This window comes from Mirounga angustirostris, unplaced genomic scaffold (genome assembly GCF_029215605.1).
Source record: "Mirounga angustirostris isolate CCGP_5_RB_7025 unplaced genomic scaffold, mMirAng1.0.hap1 SCAF_9, whole genome shotgun sequence".
Taxonomy (NCBI): Eukaryota; Metazoa; Chordata; class Mammalia; order Carnivora; family Phocidae; genus Mirounga; species Mirounga angustirostris.
This window is the reverse complement of record NW_026991717.1, coordinates 26,806,405-26,827,215: the sequence shown is the minus strand read 5'-3', so window position 1 is coordinate 26,827,215 and position 20,811 is coordinate 26,806,405. Positions and strand designations below refer to the sequence as shown.

The window sequence follows — 20,811 nt, the reverse complement described above, 5'->3', positions numbered from 1 at the left end:
AAATTAACAGGGACAATCTATAAAAACAACGTCTTCACAGGCAACATGATGACAATTAATTCATATCTTTCAATAATCACTCTCAACATGAACGGCCTAAGTGCTCCCATAAAACAGCACAAGGTTGCAGATTGGATAAAAAGACAGGACCCATCCATACGCTGTCTACAAGAGATGCATTTTGAACCTAAAGATGCAACCAGACTGAAAGTGAAGGGATGGGGATCCATCTTCCATGCCAACGGACCTCAAAAGAAAGCTGGGGTAGCAATTCTTATATCAGACAAATTAGATTTTAAACTAAAGACTGTAGTTAGAGAACAGAAGGACACTATATCGTTCTTAAAGGGTCTATCCAACAAGAAGATTTAACAATTGTAAATATCTAAGCCCCCAACATGGGTGCAGCCATCTACATAAGCCAACTGTTAACCAAAATAAAGAGTCATATTGATAACAATGTGTTAATTGTAGGAGACCTCAATACTCCACTCTCAGCAATGGACAGATCATCTAAGCAGAAAAGCAACAAGAAAACAAGAGCTTTGAATGATACATTGGACCAGATGGACCTCATAGATACACACAGAACATTCCACCCTAAAACAACAGACTACTCATTCTTCTCGGGTGCACACAAACTTTCTCTAGAATAGACCACATACTGGGTCACAAATCAGGTCTCAACTGATACCAAAAGATTGAGATTATTCCCTGCATATTCTCAGACCATAATGCTTTAAAACTGGAACTCAATCACAAGAAAAAATTTGGCAGAAATTCAAACACTTGGAAGCTAAAGACCACTCTGCTCAAGAAGGTTTGGGTCAACCAGGAAATCAAAGAAGAACTTAAACAATTCATGGAAACCAATGAGAATGGAAAACACATTGGTCCAAAACTTATGGGATACTGCAAAGGCAGTCCTAAGGGGGAAATACATAGCCACCCAAGCCTCACTCAAAAGAATAGAAAAATCCCAAATTCACCAACTAACTCTACACCTTAAAGAACGAGAGAAAAAGCAACAAACGATGCCTAAGCCACTCATTAGAAGAGAACTCATTAAGATTAGAGCAGAGATCAATGAATTAGAAACCAGAAACACAGTAGATCAGATCAATGAAACTAGAAGCTGGTTCTTTGAAAGAATTAATAAGATTGATAAACAACTGGCCAGACTTATCCAAAAGAAAAGAGAAAGGACCCAAATTAATAAAATTATGAATGAAAGGGGAGAGATCACAACTAACACCAACAAAATAGAAACAATTATTAGAAATTATTATCAACAACTATATGCCAAGCTGAGCAATCTGGATGAAATGGATGCCTTCCTGGAAACCTATAAGCTGCCAAGACTGAAACAGGAAGAAATTGACAACCTGAATAGGCCAATAACCAGTAACGAGATTGAAGCAGTGAACAAAAACCTCCCCAAAGACAAGACTCCAGGGTCTGATGGATTCCCTGGGGAATTCTACCAAACATTCAAAGAAGAAATAATACCTATTCTCCTGAAGCTGTTTCAAAAAATAGAAACAGAAGGAAAGCTTCCAGACTCATTCTACAAGGTCAGTATTACCTTAATCCCCAAACCAGGCAAAGACACCATCAAAAGGGAGAATTTCAAGACTGATATCTCTGATGAATATGGATTCCAAAATTCTAGCTAATAGGATCCAACAATACATCAAAAGGATCATCCACCATGACCAAGTGGGATTTATCCCCAGGATGCAAGGGTGGTTCAACATTCACAAATCAATCAATGTGACAGAACACATTAATAAGAGGAGAGAGAAGAACCATATGGTCCTCTCCATTGATGCAGAAAAAGCATCTGACAAAATACAGCATCCTTTCCTGATTAAAACTCTTCAGAGTACAGGGATAGAAGGAAAATTCCTTGAGTTCATAAAATCCATCTATGAAAAACCCACAGCGAATATCATCCTCAATGGGGAAAAGCTGAGAGCCTTTCCCTTAAGATCAGGAACACGACAAGGATGCCCACTCTCGCCACTATTGTTCAACATAGTACTAGAAGTCTTAGCAACAGCAATCAGAAAACAAAAAGAAATAAAATGTATTCAAACTGGCAAAGAAGAAGTCAAACTCTCTCTTTTTGCAGATGACATGATACTTTATGTGGAAAACCCAAAAGACTCCACCCCCAAATTACTAGAACTCATCCAGCAATTCAGTAATGTGGCAGGATACAAAATCAATGCACAGAAATCAGTTGCTTTCTTATACACTAACAATGCAACTGTAGAAAGAGAAATTAGAGAAACAATTCCATTTACAATAGCACCAAAAACCGTAAGATACCTCGGAATAAACCTAACCAAAGAGGTAAAGGATCTATACTCTAGGAACTACAGAACACTCATGAAAGAAATTGAAGAAGACACAAAAGATGGAAAAACATTCCATGCTCATGGATTGGAAGAATAAACATTGTTAAAATGTCTGGCCACCCAGAGCAATCTATACCTTCAATGCCATCTGATCAAAATTCCAATGACATTTTTCAAAGTGTTGGAACAAATAACCCTAAAATTTGTATGGAATCAGAAAAGACCCTGAATCGCCAAGGAAATGCTGAAAAAGAAAAACAAAGCTGGGGACATCACATTGCCTGATTTCAAGCTATATTACAAAGCAGTGATCACCAAGACAGCATGGTACTGTCACAAAAACAGACATATAGACCAATTGAACAGAATAGAGAACCCAGATATGGACCCTCAACTCTACAGTCAAATAATCTTTGACAAAGCAGGAAAAAATATGGAATGGAAAAAAGACAGTCTCTTCAATAAATGATGCTGGGAAAATTGGACAGCCACATGCAGAAGAAGGAAACTCGACCATTCTCTAACGCCATACACAAGATAAACTCAAAATGGATGAAAGACCTCAATGTGAGACAAGAATCCATCAAAATCCTAGAGAAGAACATAGGCAGTAACCACTTTGACATTGGCCACAGCAACTTCTTTCAAGATACATCTCCAAAGGCTAGTGAAACAGAAGCAAAAATGAACTTTTGGGACTTGATCAAGATAAAAAGCTTCTGCACAGCAAAGGAAACAGTCAACAAAACAAAGAAGAAACCCATAGAATGGGAGAAGATATTTGCAAATGACACTACAGATAAAGGGCTTGTATCCAAGATCTATAAAGAACTTTTCAAACTCAACCCCAAAAAACAAATAAGTCAAAAAATGGGCAGAAGATATGAACAGACACTTCTTCAAAGAAGATATACAAATGGCTAATAGACTCATGAAAAAATGTTCATCATCATTAGCCATCAGGGAAATTCAAATCAAAACCACACTGAGATACCACCTTACTCCAGTTAGAATGGCAAAAATTGACAAGGCAAGAAACAACAAATGTTGGCGAGGTTGTGGAGAAAAGGGAACCCTCTTACACTGTTGATGGGAATGCAAGTTGGTACAGCCACTTTTGAAAACAGTGTGGAGGTGCCTCAAAAAATTAAAAATAGATCTACCCTATGACCCAGCAATTGCACTCCTGGGTATTTACCCCAAAGACACAGTTGTAGTGAAAAGAAGGGCCACATGCACCCCAATGTTCATAGCAGCAATGTCCGCAATAGCCAAACTATGGAAAGAGCTGAAATGCCCTTCAACAGATGAATGGATAAAGAAGATGTGGTCCATATCTTCAATGGAATATTACTCAGCCATCAGAAAGGATGAATACCCAACTTTTACATCAACATGGATGGGACTGGAGGAGATTATGCTAAGCGAAATAAGTCAAGCAGAGAAAGTCAATTATCATATGGTTTCACTTATTTGTGGAACATAAGGAATAGCATGGAGGACATTAGGAGAAGGAAGGGAAAAATGAAGGGGGGGAATCAGAAGGAGAGATGAACCATGAGACACTATGGACTCTGAGAAACAAATTGAGGGTTTTAGAGGGGAGGGGGGTGGAGGGATGGGTTAGCCCAGGGATGGGTATTAAGGAGGGCACCTACTGCATGGAGTACTGGGTGTTATACGAAACAATGAATCGTGGATCACTACATCAAAAACTAATGATGTATTGTATGGTGACTAACAAAATATAATAAAATTAAGTTAAAAAAATATATATATAAAAGAAAAAATATGAAAATATATAACACACCAGTATATCTAAGTATATAGCCAAATTCAGAATACTCTGTAATACTGTAATGCGGTGGTGTCTTAATAAAAGTTAAAAGAAAAAAAGTATTAAAAATACTGTAGCTACAATAATTCATTAATAGACACACAATATAAAAAGAGATTAGTTTTGACATTAAAAACATAAAAGGGGGGAATAAGAGAGTAGAGATTTTGTATGTGATTGAGGATAAATTGTTATCAGCATAAAATAGATTGTAATATCTATAAGATGTTTTATGGAAGCCTCATTTAAATATCAATTCACAAAGGAAGAGAACAAGAGAGGAAGAAAGGAGCAAGGGAACTACAAAAGAACAAGAAAACAATTAATAAAATGGCATTAGTAAGTTCTTACCTATCAATAATTACTCAATGTAAATGGATTAAATTCTCCAATCAAAAGACATAGAATGGCTGGATGGATAACAAAAGTAGACCCAATTACATGCAGCCTACAAGAGATCCAGTTTAGACTTAAGGACATACATGGGCTCCAAGCGAATAGATGAAAAAAGATATTCAATGAAAGTGGAAACAAAAAGAGAGGAGGAGTAGCTATACTTATATATGACAAAATAGATTTTAAGCCAAAATGTAACTAGAGATAAAGAAGGTCATTATATAATGATAAAGAGGTCAATTCATCAATATATATAAATATATATGCACTCAACACTGGAAAACCTAACTGTAATACTAAATGTAAATGTAAAACCTAAATTGAATACTAACATCTGAAAGATGAAACAGACAATACAATAAAACTAGAGGACTCAATACCTCACTTTCAATAATGGATACATCATCCAGACAGAAAATCAATAAGGAAACATTGAACTTGTCCCATATTGTAGACCAAATGGGCCCAACATACATAAATATTTGCCAACAAATTTGATAACCTAAAAGAGACAAATTCCTAGAAACATACAAACTACCAAGACTGAATCAGAAAGAAAGAAAATCTAAACAGATGAATAATGAGTAAGGAGATTGAATCGGCAAACAAAACCTCCAAAAAAGAAAAGCCCAGGACCAGAGGGTTTCTGTGGTGAAATCTGCTAACATTTAAAGAAGAATTAGCACCAATCCTTCTCAAACTCTTCCAAAAAATGAAGAGGAGAGAACATGCTAAAATTCATTTTATAAGGCCAGCATTACCCAGATATCAAGGCTGGACAATGGCACCATAAGAAAGGAAAAGAGCAGATAAATGTCCCTGATGAATACAGATGCAAAAATCCACAACAAAACATTAGTAAGTTCAATTCAACACTATATTAAAAGGACCACAGTATGGAACCACAAAAGACCCTGAATAGCCAAAGCAATCTTGAAAAAGAAAAGCAAAGCTGGAGGCATCACAATTCCAGACTTCAAGTTATATTACAAACCTGTAGCAATCAAGACAGTATGATATTGGCACAAAAATAGACACATAGATCACTAGAACAAAATAGAAAACCCAGGAATAAATCGACGATTATATGGTCAATTACTCTTTAACAAAGTAGGAAAAAATATCCAATGGAAAAAAACTGTCTCTTCAACAAATGGTGTTGAGAAAACTGGACAGCAACATGCAAAAGAATGAAAGTGGACCATTTTCTTATACCATACACATAAATAAATTCAAAATGGATCAAAGACCTAAATGTGAGACCTGAAACCATAAAAATCCTAGAACACAGGCAGTAACTTCTTTGACATCAGCCATAGCAACTTCTTTCTAGATATGTCTCCTGACGCAAGGGAAACAAAAGCAAAAATAAACCATTGGGACTATATCAAAATAAAAAGCTTTTGCACAGCGAAATAATAAAATTAAAAGGCAACCTATGGAATAGAGAAGATACTTGCAAATGACATATGGGTTAGCATCCAAAATATATACAGAACTTATAAAATTCAACACCCCAAAAATGAATAATCCAATTAAAAAATGGGCTGAAGACGTGAACAGACATTTCTCCAAAGAAGACATACAGATGGCCAACAGATACATGAAAGATGCCCAACATCATGGATCATCAGGGAAATGCAAATCAAAACCACAATGAGATATCACCTCACACCTGTCAGAATAGCTAAATTCAACAACACAAGAAATAACAGGTGTTGTTGAGGATGTGGAGAAAGATGAACCCTCCTACATTGTTTGTGGAAATGTAAACTGGTGCAGAGACTCTGGAAAACAGTATGGAGATTCCTCAAAAAGTTAAAAATAGAACTACCTTACCATCCAGCAATTGCACTACTGGGTATTTACCCAAAGAATACAAAATCACTAATTTAAAGGGATACATGCACCCCAATGTTTAAAGAAGTATTATCTACAATACCTACAATTCCAAATTATGGAAGCAACCCAAGTGTCTGCTGATTGATGAATGATCAAAAAAATATGTGTTATACACACACACACACACACACACTAGAAAATTACTCAGCCATAAAAAGGAATCAAATCCTGTCATTTGCACTGACATGGATGGAGCTAGAGAGTATTATGCTAAGCAAAATAAGTCAATCGAGAAAGATAATACAACATGACTTCACTCATATGTGGAATTTAACAAACAAAACAAAGGGGCATAGGGGAAAAAAGAGAGAGAGAGGCAAACCAAGAAAAAGACTTTTTTTTTTTAAGATTTTATTTATTTGCGAGAGAGACAATGAGAGACAGAGAGCATGAGAGGGAGGAGGGTCAGAGGGAGAAGCAGACTCCCTGCTGAGCAGGGAGCCCAATGTGGAACTCGATCCCGGGACTCCAGGATCATGACCTGAGCCGAAGGCAGTCGCTTAACCAACTGAGCCACCCAGGCGCCCCCCAAGAAAAAGACTCTTAACTACAGAGAACAAACTGATGGTTACCAGAGGGGAGAGAGGTGAGAAGATGGGTGAGATAGGTGATGGGGATTAAGGAGGGCACTTGTGATGACAATCGGGTGATATATGGAAGTACTGGATCACTATATTGTACACCTGAAACTACTATAACACTGTATGTTAGCTAACTAGAATTTAAATCAAAACTAAAAAAAGAAGTCCACACACGATAATCAAGCAGGATTTATTCCTGGGATTCAAGGATGTTTCAATATACACATATCAATAAATATGAAACACCACATTAACAGAATAAAAGATAAAAATCATATGATCATCTCAATAGATGCAAAAAACTATCTGACAAAATAGAACACCCTTTTGTGATAAAAACACTGAACAAATTTGGTATAAAAGGATCATAACATAAAGAGATCATATGACAAGACCACAGCTAACATTATACTCAATTGTGAAAGTTTGAAAGCTTTTCCTCTAAGATCAGGAACAAGACAATAGTGTCTACTCTCACCTCTCCTATTCAACATACTACCCGAGTACTGGCCAGAGCAATCAGTAAAGAAAAAGAAATAAAAGATATCTAAATTGGAAATAAAGAAGTAAAAGTCCTCTTTGTTTACAGATGATAGGATCTTATATAGATAGAATCTTAAAAACTCAACCAACAAATAGTTAGAATAAACAAATTCAGTAAAATTGCATGATACAACATCAACACATAGAAATTAGTTGTTTTTCGACAGATGTTGGCAGGGATGCGGAGAAAGGAGAACCCTCCTACACTGTTGGTGGGAATGCAAGCTGGTGCAACCACTCTGGAAAACAGTATGGAGGTTCCTCAAAAAGTTGAAAATAGAGCTACCATACGATCCAGCAATTGCACTACTGGGTATTTACCCCAAAGATACAAATGTAGGGATCCGAAGGGGTATGTGCACCCCGATGTTTATAGCAGCAATGTCCACAATAGCCAAACTGGAAAGAGCCAAGATGTCCATTGACAGATGAATGGATAAAGAAGATGCGGTATATATATATATATATATATATATACACACATACATATATATATATATACATACATATATATACACACAATAGAATATTATGCAGCCATCAAAAAGAATATAATCTTGCCATTTGCAACGATGTGGATGGAACTGGGGGGTATTATGCTGTGCGAAATAAATCAATCAGAGAAAGACATGTATCATATGACCTCACTGATATGAGGAATTCTTAATCTCAGGAAACAAACTGAGGGTTGCTGGAGTGGGGGTGGGTGGGAGGGATGGGGTGGCTGGGTGATAGACACTGGGGAGGGTATGTGCTATGGTGAGCACTGTGAATTGTGCAAGACTGTTGAATCACAGATCTGTACCTCTGAAACAAATAATGCAATATATGTTAAAAAAAAAAAAGAAGAAGATAGCAGGAGGGGAAGAATGAAGGGGGGATATCGGAGGGGTAGACGAACCATGAGAGACGATGGACTCTGAAAAACAAACTAAGGGTTCTAGAGGGGAGGGGGGTGGGAGGATGGGTTAGCCTGGTGATGGGTATTAAAGAGGGCATGTTCTGCATGGAGCACTGGGTGTTATGCACAAACAATGAATCATGGAACACTATATCAAAAACTAATGATGTTATGTATGGTGATTAACATAACAACAAAAATTTTAAAAAAAGAAATTAGTTGTTTCTCTAACTAACAATGAGACATTTGAAAATGAAATAAAGAAAGCAATTCCATTTACAATAGTATCTAGAAACAATAAAAGACTTAAAAATAATTTAACTAAGGATGTTAAAGATGTGTAAGCTGAAAACTACATGACTTTGATAAAAGAAACTGAATGAAGAAAATACGAACAAACACAAATCCTGTATTTATGAATCAGAAGAATCAGCCTTGTTAAAATGTCCATATTACCCAAAGCCATCTATACACTCAATGTAATCCCTATCAGAATTCTAATGGCATTGTTCATAGAAAAAAAAAAAAAAAGACGTAGAAAAAACAATCCTAAAATTCATATGGAATCACCAAAGACCCTAAGTAGCCAAAGCAGTCCTTAGAAAGAACAGAGCTGGAGGATCACACTTCCAGATTTCAACTATATTGCAAAGCTGTAGTAATCAAAGCACTATGGTATATTGTGCTTTATTATAAACACATAGACCAATGGAACAGAATCAAGAGCCCAGAAAGAAATCCTCACGTATACAATCAATGTTTGACAAAGAAGCCAAACAAACTCATTGGGAAAAGAATAGTCTCTTCAGTAGTGTTGGGAAAACTGAACAACCTCATGCAGACAAATGAAATTGGAACCCCATCTTATACCACTCACAAAAAATACCCTGAAGTGGATTAAAGACTTCAATATAAGACCTGAATCCATAAAACCCCCAGAAGAAAACACATGGGAAAAGCTTCTTGACACTGGTCTTGGCAATAATATTTTGGCAACAAACAGCACAAGCAACAAAAGCAAAACTTAATGAGTGGACTATATTAAACTAAACCTGTCAGGATGGCTATCATCAGAGAGACAAGAGATAAAAAGTGTTGACAAGGATGTGGAGAAATGGGAACCCTTGTACACTGTTAGTGGGAATGCAAATTGGTACAGCCACTATGGAAAGAGTATGGAGGCTCCTCAAAAAAATTAAAAATAGAACTACCATATGACCCCACAATTGCACTTCTCAAGATCTCAAGGAGATATCAGCATTCCCATATTCAGTGCAGCATTATTCACAATAGCCAAGACATGGAAACTATCTAAGTGCCCTTCTATGGATGAATGGATAAGACAATGTGGTCTATTTATAAAATGGAGTATTACTCACCCATGAGAAAAATGGAAATTCTGCCCTCAAAGTTCATTTATAGATTACCACAAATGGAGGATGGATTTCTTGGCTCCGAGCATCCTCAGATCAGTTGCAGATATGCCAACCGCACTTCCATGGCAAAATACCCCAGAAATGCAACAGTTTATTTTCCCGAAAGTGTTTTAGTGAAACCAGTGCTTTACTTGAATCTGATAAAGTAGCAGGGCACTCAGAAACTCTCTATCCTAAATTGGCATAGCACCACCTGGTGGACATTATTTTCACATGCGTGGCAGAAAGGGAGTGCATAGCTTCCTATTTTACACTTCTTAGATATTATATTAAAATAGATACAGGCAGGTGGATTTGGCATTTGGGCTTTAGTGATAGTCTAATTCCTCATCTATCAATGGGCATAATGATGATACTAAATTCTTAGGGTGTTAGGAGTTTACATTTCTGAAGCACCCAGCACATTAAAATAAAGGCCACATATGTTTTTGGAAAAGTAATTAGCAGACCAGCTTAAGTGGTTCTTCCTTTTCAGACACTACCTTTGTGAGGCTGGAGGCCTGGGGCTGGAGGCCTGGAGCCAAGACCCTAGCCAGCAGCTGCCTGGGGCTTTCCACCCAGAGCCTGCAACCATCACATCCAAAGAGCAGTCACTAGAGATTCCTGGAAACCTTTTGAAGATGTGGCCCCGAGTTTGCAGGTGGCTCATTTCCAAGAAGGTCCCTGCCTGGACAGGAAAGTGAAGAGCTGCACCAGGAGCCTGGCTTCTGTCTCGCTAGTAGAGAGTGTCTGACAGCCTCTGTGGGGTCTGGACCTCAGAAGACAAAAATGTGCTGGAGATGGCCCATTTGCAAAGGATGAGGTTGTCCTTCAAGAAATGTGTGCCTAACAGTCCAAAAGTCCAGACTGACCAGACTGAATTGACCCAGGATAATTCCAGTCAAGTTTTCAAACCAAATATGCAAGAAATATGTATTAAAATATCCTCATTTGTGTACCACAAGTACAAATTGTTAGCCAAACATCAACTCAAATCTTCATAAACTGGTGGAAACCTATGCACTGAGCATGTTTGTGAAAGAGAAATTCTGTAGGTCTCCTGTCTCAATCCCTCAAACTAAGGTCTGAGAAGTGGGAGGGCCTAGATTATGAGAAGGCAGTGTCATGCATTCATGCATTCTATTATTACCGTCCCTGCATAAAGATGCAGGACGTTCCTCCTGAGGGCCAGCCCAGATGCCAGGCGCAGGGAAAGAGATTACTCAGGGTGCCACAAAACACAAAGGACACACAGGTGAGTCACGGTGCAACAGGCTGATGGAGAGCAGGAGACTTCAGGAAGAAGTCAGGGGAAGTCTCGGTTTTCCATGGCTGAGGAAACTGAGGGAGGGTGTGGATGTGTGTGTGATGGAGATCAGAGCATAGTTTGCAGGTCAGGTTGCACGTCCCCAAATTTAGATCATTCTCAGTCAAGACAGTGCACACGCTATTCTGTGGGAGTCATTTTCCAAAGGGAAAAAAGAAAGCCAATGTTACTAGAAATCTCAGGATGAGTCAACTTTTAGACAGTGGTTGCTAATCACATCTTGTGTAGCAAAAAGGGGGTACACAAGTGTTTTAGTGAAACCATTCCATCTTCATCTTTATATATAAAGTGTGAAGGAGGAAGTAATAGAGAGGATTTCCACTCCCACAGCTGGTGAAAGGGAAATTGCTAGTTTTTCTAAAGAACAACTTGGAAGTGGGTATCAAAAGTCTTATCTTTTGGCCAGTTCTTGGAATTTATCCCGAAGATATAATTATGAGTTTGCATGGCAATGTTGCTTATGATAGGGGAAAAATGGAAATGACATGAATTTTTGTCAGCCACAGTATAATGACAGGATATCCACATGACGGAATGTGATGGACCATGAAGTTTCAGAATGGTGTTAAATGATGGGGGGAGAAGTTTTCAATATATTTTAAATTATAAAAGCTACTTACAAAACACTTTTCAGAGAGTGAGACCACTCAAAAGCTATAGGGAGAGTATGTGTGCAAACACCGATATACACAGATGTATACACGAGTCTACACACACATAAACACGTGTACATGATACACACCAAACTTAACAGTGATTCTTTTTGGTCTGAGCGTTATTATAGCTGTATTCATAATTGGTGATTTTCCATGTTTTACAAATTTTTAATTCATATTTTGATCCTTGTCATTAAAATAAATGTTATCTTAAATATTGCAAGATTTAGCCAGCATATCTGTTGGTATCATGAAAGACATTTTTATCCACACACTGGTGTGTGTGTGTGTGTGTATGTGTGTATAAACACAGATATATAGACGCCTACATGTGTGTATAGGGGTACATATACATATCAGTGCCCTGTTAAAAACTTCTACTTATAAATGTATAATTTCCTTTAAATTTGTTATCCACAAGTCAAACGTAATAACTTGTCTTCTAACTTTAACGGATGCTGCCAATGATTATGCAAAATTATGACTATGCTGCCTCCCAGTGGCCATTCCAGGAATCAGTATCTGTACCACTATTTTTCAAACAAACTTTCTCAGACCCTAAAGCTATACTACTTAGGAAGAAAAGAAATAAAAAACAACAAAAATCGATCTAAGAGATAAAATGACCAAGGACTCATGACTACTAAGTGACAGAGTCAGGACTTGAACTTAAGTCAGCCTAATCCTAAAGCCCATGCTCTTTTCACTACCTCATAGTCCCTCAAGTCAAAGCAGTGCTTTCTACTGATGAAAATCTAAATGGGGTGTAAGCAGTGATAAAGATATGCCTTTCTATTAAGACAAGTGCTAAAACACATGTGATAAAGACACTTATGAGATCTGTATGTGCAGGAAACTTTGAGAAGAGTGCTATTTCAGGGAACAGATGATAGATCCTCCATAATGCATGTGAAGATGTATTTAAAAACAATTGTAATAACTAAATTTAAAGATTTTTTTTTTTATTTATATGACAGAGAGAGACAGTGAGAACAGGAACACAAGCAGGGGGAGTGGGAGAGGGAGAAGCAGGCTTCCCGCTGAGCAGGGAGCCCGATGTGGGGCTTGATCCCGGGATCATGACCCGAGCCGAAGGCAGACGCTTAACAACTGAGCCACCCAGGCGCCCCGTAATAACTAAATTTAAAAAAGTTCTGTACTTGCTTGGTAGCAAAAGAACAGTGTTGCCATTTTTAAATGCATTTAGAGTCGTGTTTACAAACACACGTAATAAAGATGTTTATAAAACTTGTAAAAAAAATATGCCTTTCTCAAATAAAAATAGCACAGGCAAATAGGTATTGTGTGAAAGTGACAATGTGGAGTGGCATGCAGTGCATGACTCTGTCCAGTACTTTTACTACATACAGTGCATTCTATGACCCCCCCCCCCCCGCAATGGACCAAGGCACTGTAAAATATTTGTCGGGATGTCGCTATTACACGTCTATTGCAAGGTGATCTTGGATAGAATGACAGCCAGGTTTTCTGAGACAGGCAGAACTGTGTGGTCCCAGCAGAGACTGCCTTCTAGTAAGTTCTTTTTTGCCTATTGTGGTTTCTTATACAAGAAACTAAGAGAGACTTGCTCTTCTGCCAGAGGCCCAAAGACCAGGGGAATTGCCCTAAAGTGGTCCTCACTGTGGGTCTTACAGGAGTTTGCACTATTAGATGATGTGGGGAACAGGGGGATGAGAGGAGGGCATTGTCTCCCAGCTCAGGTGTTCATAAAGGAAAATGGATCATCAGATTTGGCATGCTCCCTGAGAGACATGGTCATCCTATACTGCATGGGCTTGCCTGGGCGTGGAATAGGGACCTACTGCTACGTGATGACAACCACCAGTTCTACCGGGGGGGGGGGGGGGACAATTAGCAAGGCTGGCCAGAAGGACAAGTCCTTTGGTCCCTAGATGGACTGATGTCAAGCTCTGGGCTCGTACCTCCTCTCTCCAGCCCTGCAAGGGAAGGCCCAGGAAATCACTGTGCTGAGTTTCCCTTTGAGGTTTCCTGGCTACTTGTCTAATGTCTAAAGCACAACTCTGGGGATGGTTCTGTAAAATGTATCACTCTGTTTGCTGAAAGACTGTCCTCAAAAAATTGTTCAGTACTCTGTGAGTGCCATCTCTTTGAGGGTCCAACCGGAAATGTTTGTTGCTCTCTATGGAATTATCCTGAGCGACTGATGATTTTTACCTTTATATCCTATAAGCAGATAACCCATCGGTGGTAGAAAGTTCTTCAGAACCAAAATTGGCAATGACTTCCAGGCAAGCACCTAAGACTTTTTGGCAGATATTTTGGGAGCAAGTGACAGCAATAGCTTATGTTCCCTTGGCTTCTTTGGAATCACCTATTTAAAGAATTCCATATTAAGAACTGTGTGTTATCTTTGAATGCTACTTTAAATGATCTCTGGAGCATGGTGGAGATTTTACACAAATAAACCCCATCCATGTACCATAATCTTTACGGAGTTACTTTTTAGAAGTTGGTGACAGTATTTTATTAGACATTTGTCTCAGTGCATCACATGAACCCCAGTATGTTCTACACTTTCATATTTCATCTTTTTCATTAGGTCCAAAGTCTGGATAAAAATGTAAAAACAGGGGTGCCTGGCTGGTTCAGTCAGTTAAGCTTCCGATTCTTGGTTTTGGCTCAAATCATGATCTCAGGGTCATGAGATCAGGCTCTGTGCTGGGCGTGGAGCCTACTTAAGATTCTCTCTCTCCCTTTCCCTCTGCCCCGTCCCTGCACATTCACGCTCTCTCTCCTAAAAACAAAGTAAAAATAGTTTTAGTTGGAAAATGCTCATTTTTCAGATTCCTTCCAATGTTTGATATCACAAGTAACATAATAATAGAAATCTTTGTGCATAAAGCTTAATCTATATTCCTAATTATTTCCTTACGATGGGCATTACATGGGAATTACCAGATCTAAGTACATCATTGTTTTTGCAAGGCTTGACAGGAGTGATCCAAATGCCAAACAGAAAGGCTCTGACAATGACAAGGTGGGGGCACTGAGACACCAACGGCTGTGCGATTAGTCCTATCACACCGTCTTTGCTAAATCAGTAGGTAAAATGCTATCAAATTATAGCTATAGTTCTATCACATAAAATTCATAGCACTTTCAAGTGGAACTATGTACACTTTCCAAATGTATATGACTAAAAAAGAAAACTCATTATCAACTTTGCAAATCATTAGCAGACTTCTTCTGCATAAACAAGGAAAAATTACTGCTGACAAGTTGCTTCGGCTCTCACCATCTTCCTTCTGGGCATAACATTTGACAAGAATAAGAAAAAGGCTAGTATATGTCTAGTAATGCTGCATCCTCCAATTTTCAAGTGTGGTGGATCAAACAAGGAAATTGCTTAGAGCTGAATTCAAATTCCTGCTGCCTTTCTCACTAGCTGTGTGACCTTAGGCTGATTACCAAACCTCTCTGAGCCTCATTTTCTTTGTTGGTTAATGGAAATGGTATCATGTAGTGGCCAGGCTGTTTGTGAAGTTGCCAGGTATGTAGACACTCAGTAAGAGGCCCCTCTGCTGCCCCTTCCCTTCTAAACAGGGGGCCTACCTAACCCTGTTCAAGAAATCATGCACAAGATTAAAGCATCCCGCTGTCTTGGGCCTAAATACACTCTTTCAGTGTTAGAAACCAGATGTGAATCAAGGTCAATAATCTGTGGGGACTAGAGATATTTTTATTCTATGAACAGAATGAAGGGAAACAGCAGGCTCAATGGTGCCCCCACATTAATGGCATCCAATCATTCATCCCAACCAGCATCTTCCAAGACCTGGGACTCTCCCCACACCTGCTCTTTGTTCACAAGGCTGAACAAAGTACCCTTGGATTCACTGCACAGACTGACTCCCTTTTACAAGAATGATGACCAAGGACTAATTTTCAACACTTGAGATATTTTGTAGCTTTTCAAAATACTTCTCTGCATGAAGAATGTGCTGTCCCAGGGCACTGATGTTCACAACTCATGTTTCCATCCATGGGCAAAACATGTTCAAGACCAATGTAGGGAAAAGGAGAAATAGTACAAAATGCTAAGGTGTGTATTATAGGCTCATTTATCAGAATCCTTATTGGACTGTTACAAGAAAAATCGAGATCTATTGTCAAATAGGTCTGGGACACAATGTGTCAAAACATTCCTCAGAACATATGTTAGGGCATGTAGCCTCAGAAGACGACAGCATCAATGTTATTTCCACTATAATTACTTCTTTCAAACACAGTTTATAAGTTAGGTGGAGAGAGAAATTCCAATAATGCCCATACAAAGATATGCTGTTTTTTTTTTTTAATTTAACTTAGCTTTAGTGCTTTTTTTTAAATTAAAAAAAAATCTTTTTTAAAAATACTTAGACCCACCATGGAAACTGAAAAGCTATAAAGGAGCCTTTCTCGCCGCCAATGTATTGATTTACTCAAATGTAATGAATAATTCAGAATTTAAAAAATGACTACTGATCATTTTAAATTAGAAATACTAAAATTTAACCTCAGCATTGGAATGTTATCAAAACATATAAGAAATGGGCTTTTAAAATTTACAAGGGTGCACAACTGCAATAAAAAAAAAAATTCTCCTTAGAGCTTTTAAAATAAAATTTGTATAAAATAAATTTTCCCTAACTTCCATTACCTAGGTCACTATTCCAAAGATGCCTTCTATCTTGAACCAACGAGTATAGATCGCAAACACACGGACCTATAGCAGCTCAGGTAAATAATCCACATGGACACCAGAATGGACAGGCAAAGGGTTAAAAACTTCCCCAAACCGCACGTGCTCACCAACTCGAAGCACTCGTTGACCCCACGAGGCCGTAGGGCCCTCGGGGCAGGACAGGCGGGGGCGCGGGCCCCGCTGCGCCCGGCCGGTCGCGCGCCGGCGGCCCCCCCCCCCCGGGCCCTGGACGCCGCGCCCTCTCCCCGCAGCTGTGCGTGCTCACCGCATGGTGTAGAGCAGCGTGCCGTCGTCCTCCAGCCTCAGCAGCTTGTTGGGTGTGGTCATGTTGTGGGCGATGGACTTCTTCCCGTTGTGGAAGAACGTGTCTGGGGTCCAGATTTTGCTGGCAAGAAGATTGTTGAGAGGGAGGCGCTGCATGGGCCCTTTGAACCGAAGCCTTTCATCTTTCCAGCTTTGTCGGAAAAACACGTCTATGGTATATTCCTAATGCAAAGGAAGGCAACCGGGTGATGCGTCAGTAGCGAAGGCCCTCAGGGGAGCTGGTTCAGGGCCTATTTAGAACGGTCTGGGCGGGCCGTGCCCTGAGACCTACCATTTCCGTGTCGGAGACCGGGCCGAAGCTGGTGACGTAGATGTCCGTCCTCACCTGCGTGATTCGCTCTGAAACACAGACACAGGTTCCTGCCTGGGCTGGAGCTCACATGGAACCACCCATCACAGCGTCTGCACGTCCTCAGTCTAGAAACCGGTTTCACTCTTGGCAATCACGGGGCTTTGATAATGTGTTTGCTGAATTTGGAAAACTTGACAAACACCAAATGAGGCCAAACTGCTCGGAACTATAGCAGGAAATAAAATGCCCATCGTGTAAGGAAAGGGTGTTGGCTCTCATTGTACTTCTTGCCCCGTGAGAATCTGGCCTCAACAGATGGGGAAAGGGGTCCTGGGTTTTAGTTGCCTCCTCCCTAAACCTGAACAATACTCCCAACCTCACAATGCGATACCCGCTCTCGACAATCTCCGGCTTTTGAAAGGGTTAGGCAGTTTTGATGAGGGGATAAGATCTGAAGGAATGTCTAGTCAAAACTGCAGCACTGGGTGGTCTCTGGGGAAAGGCCGTATGAGAAGGTGTCCACAGTGTGGCCTGGGACAGGACCGCTTGAGAAGACCCATCTTACCTTATGTTGCATTTTGAATTGTTAGAAATTTCTACCATGACATACTATTATATCAGTTACAATTACTAAATTTATAAAGCAATCCAAGTAGCTAATAATATTGGGGGGAAAGTGTGTGTTCCCTGGGCATCACCCAGGCCCCGTACCCCCTGTGGTCATGAATGGGGACCATTCACAGTATACTACAGTTCACTATAAATAATGTCACACCACTGGTAGCATTGTTGAGTCACAGCTGGGGGGCCGGGGTGGGGGGAGAGGGGGACTTTTTTCTCTGGACATCTCGTTGCGTGGTAATCATATATGTGCATGGTGTGTAGTTAAGTGTGTGTAGGTGTTAGTATGATGCTGTGTGCTTTCAGTGCCCACTGAGATTCTAGCCCCAGCAGGCAGCTCCTTTGGCTCTCTGTGGTGTTCTCAGGATCCTGCCCCATAGAAGTGTGCCACATGCTGAGTGGATGAGAGAATATTGTATAGCAACAACTCGCTGGATCTCTACATGCTTTGATCCTTGTGGATGTGTTCAAAGGGACAGGGGCTGCTAGACATAAGAGGCCCGGGGCATAACTCGGAGGGTGGAGTAAGACAGTGTCAAGGAGGCTTTGTGGACTTTTCTTGCCAAAAAGGTAGAGAATGGCAATTCATGCTTTAAGTGAATCTCCCTGTTAAAAATGCAATAATGGAAAATAACTTTTTCCTCTAGGAATGTAGTTGCTAGAGGGTCTCTGACTTACCTAATGGAACAAGTTCAAATGCACCACAACTAAATCAACTAGAGCCAAGGGCACTGCACATGCCTGGCAACAGCACATGAGTCTCCACACAAAATTAAGCTGTTCTAATTGTGCCCTGAAAGCGCATTTTGCTATCCACTTATTTTTATCAACTTCCAGGGGTTAAAGTAAATACAATGATTATGGTCCTAGTGAAAAAGTTAAACATAATATATAAAGATGTAAAGAGCAATTGCATTAAACAGTGGATTTGTGAAAAGGATTTGCATCAATACAAGAGTAGGCAGTTGATTATGCATTATTTCTTTTTTTTTTTTAAAGATTTTATTTATTTATTTGACAGAGAGAGACACAGTGAGAGTAGGATCACAAGCAGGGGGAGAGGGAGAAACAGGCTTCCCGCAGAGCAGGGAGCCCGATGCGGGGCTCAATCCCAGGACCCTGGGATCATGACCTGAGCCGAAGGCAGAGGCTTAACGACTGAGCCACCCAGGCGCCCCTATGCATTATTTCTTAACATAAGGTAATCTTGGCTTTAGTAACACTTAAGAACTGGTTCCTCCCTAAGCAAAGCAGAATGGATAGATTTTCTGAGGAAAAGGGAGTTTGCAGAGAGACCACATCCCCCAGCTTTTTGTACCTGGGAAATGACAATAAAGGATGCAGGAGCCTTTGCAAAACCATCAGTTCAAACTCCTGGTAAGGAACTCTTGAATGAATTGTCTGAATCACAGCAGTGTGAGCTTGAGACTGAGTTTAAGCATGCACTTAGTGGGCTGCAGCTAAGGAGAACCTACTCACCTCCAAGGCCAGGCCGCAGTCTATTGTCATAGCCATCCAAAAGCCCATCCAAGATCCTGGTAAATATTGTGATGTTGTCATTGGTCTCATCTTTTACTGAACTGGTTGGCATCTGTGAAAAGCTTTTAAACAGAGAAACAAGAATTCAAACTTGCATTAAGTATTTTTTACAAATTCTTCTCAAAATATAGAAACCAGAAAATGCTATGGTGACTTGTCTTGCAGAGAGGGCACCTGAAAACCATCTCCTCTACTAATCTACGCTATTATTTTTCATAGACAAGCCTTAATTCTTGAATTTCCAGAGTGTGCTGGCTCTGGGCTGGTCATCCATCAACCTAACATGATGCTCAAAATCCATCTTTCCCTGATTCTGAGGCACAGTTTATATTAAGATTATAGCCATTTTAAAAACATTAGCCACTCCACATAGACTAGCAGAACCTCATCCACTCCTAGGGGAGTTCAGAAGTTTGGTTTAAACACAGAAAAACTGAGTCTTCATATTGTTAATGAATCATCTGTAATGAGCAGTGGGGTATGGAGAGGATGTTCAAAAGTGACGCAATTTGAAAGACTGGTAGGCCCAAATTTCACTGCATCCCTAATTGGGATCATTTGTGCCATGAGCGGTATGCCAGAATTAGAGCACATGGAGACAGAAACAATCAAGTTTGTGACATGTCTCTGGGCTTCCTCACTCATCAGCACCGCTTGCTGCTGGCACATTCAGCTCCAGCCAAGGCACATGACCCAGGGGCCATGAATTATAAAGACCGGTCTGAAAATCCTTATTAGGGTTTACTCAGCATCACCTCAGATCAGGGACTCAGGAAGCACAGTATTCTGAATGACCCAGCATGTCAGACTTACATTAAAACCCCAAGAAGAGTAGGCTGAACCTTCCAAGAAAAAACAAGAACAGTCCTGGTTTGTCCAATTCAGTGCAGTTATCCAGGCCCCAAAACTTTGTGTAGATGATCTGCAGCAGCTGGAAATGAGAAACTGCCCTGAGCAGATGGGGGCAGGCTGAGGAAGTTATTTTGGGGGAAAGAAAGTCCTAAGTCTAGAAGATGGTAATACACCTCAAGAACATGGATCCCACCACAGGTTTCTAGAGCTGCTTTCAAATGTTGCAAAAAGCAAGATGTTTGGAATTACCAAGAACTCAACCTACACATACGGCTTGGCTTCAAGTAGAACTCATGAGGCTGAAAGCCAGCTGTGAGTCCCAAGAAGTTAGCACCCCAGGCACTTGGGAGAAGAACAGGAGATCCCTGGAATTTCCCTAACGTGCCTCCTATGGTACCTGGGCTCTACTAATGGCAATTTCTTTTCCATAAATTATCTGAAATGAGGGTGAGACCGCCCATCAGCGGTTGGATGCTGAGGGCAGAATCGATGTATGCTTGCCTCACCCAGTTCTTGAAACTCAGTCATTTGTATTG

General features: G+C 40.0%; 1 protein-coding gene across 1 annotated transcript in view; it reads right to left on the bottom strand.

The window, feature by feature from the left end:
- Positions 1 to 20,811, bottom strand: part of GABRA5 (gamma-aminobutyric acid type A receptor subunit alpha5) — an 85,359-nt gene that overhangs the window by 52,044 nt on the left and 12,504 nt on the right. Inside the window, exons 2-4 of the mRNA XM_045901869.1 lie at positions 19,364 to 19,485; positions 17,243 to 17,310; positions 16,913 to 17,133 (exon numbers count right to left, since the gene is read on the bottom strand). Coding sequence (XP_045757825.1) covers positions 16,913 to 17,133; positions 17,243 to 17,310; positions 19,364 to 19,485 — 411 coding nt within the window. The remainder of the gene's footprint in view (positions 1 to 16,912; positions 17,134 to 17,242; positions 17,311 to 19,363; positions 19,486 to 20,811) is intronic.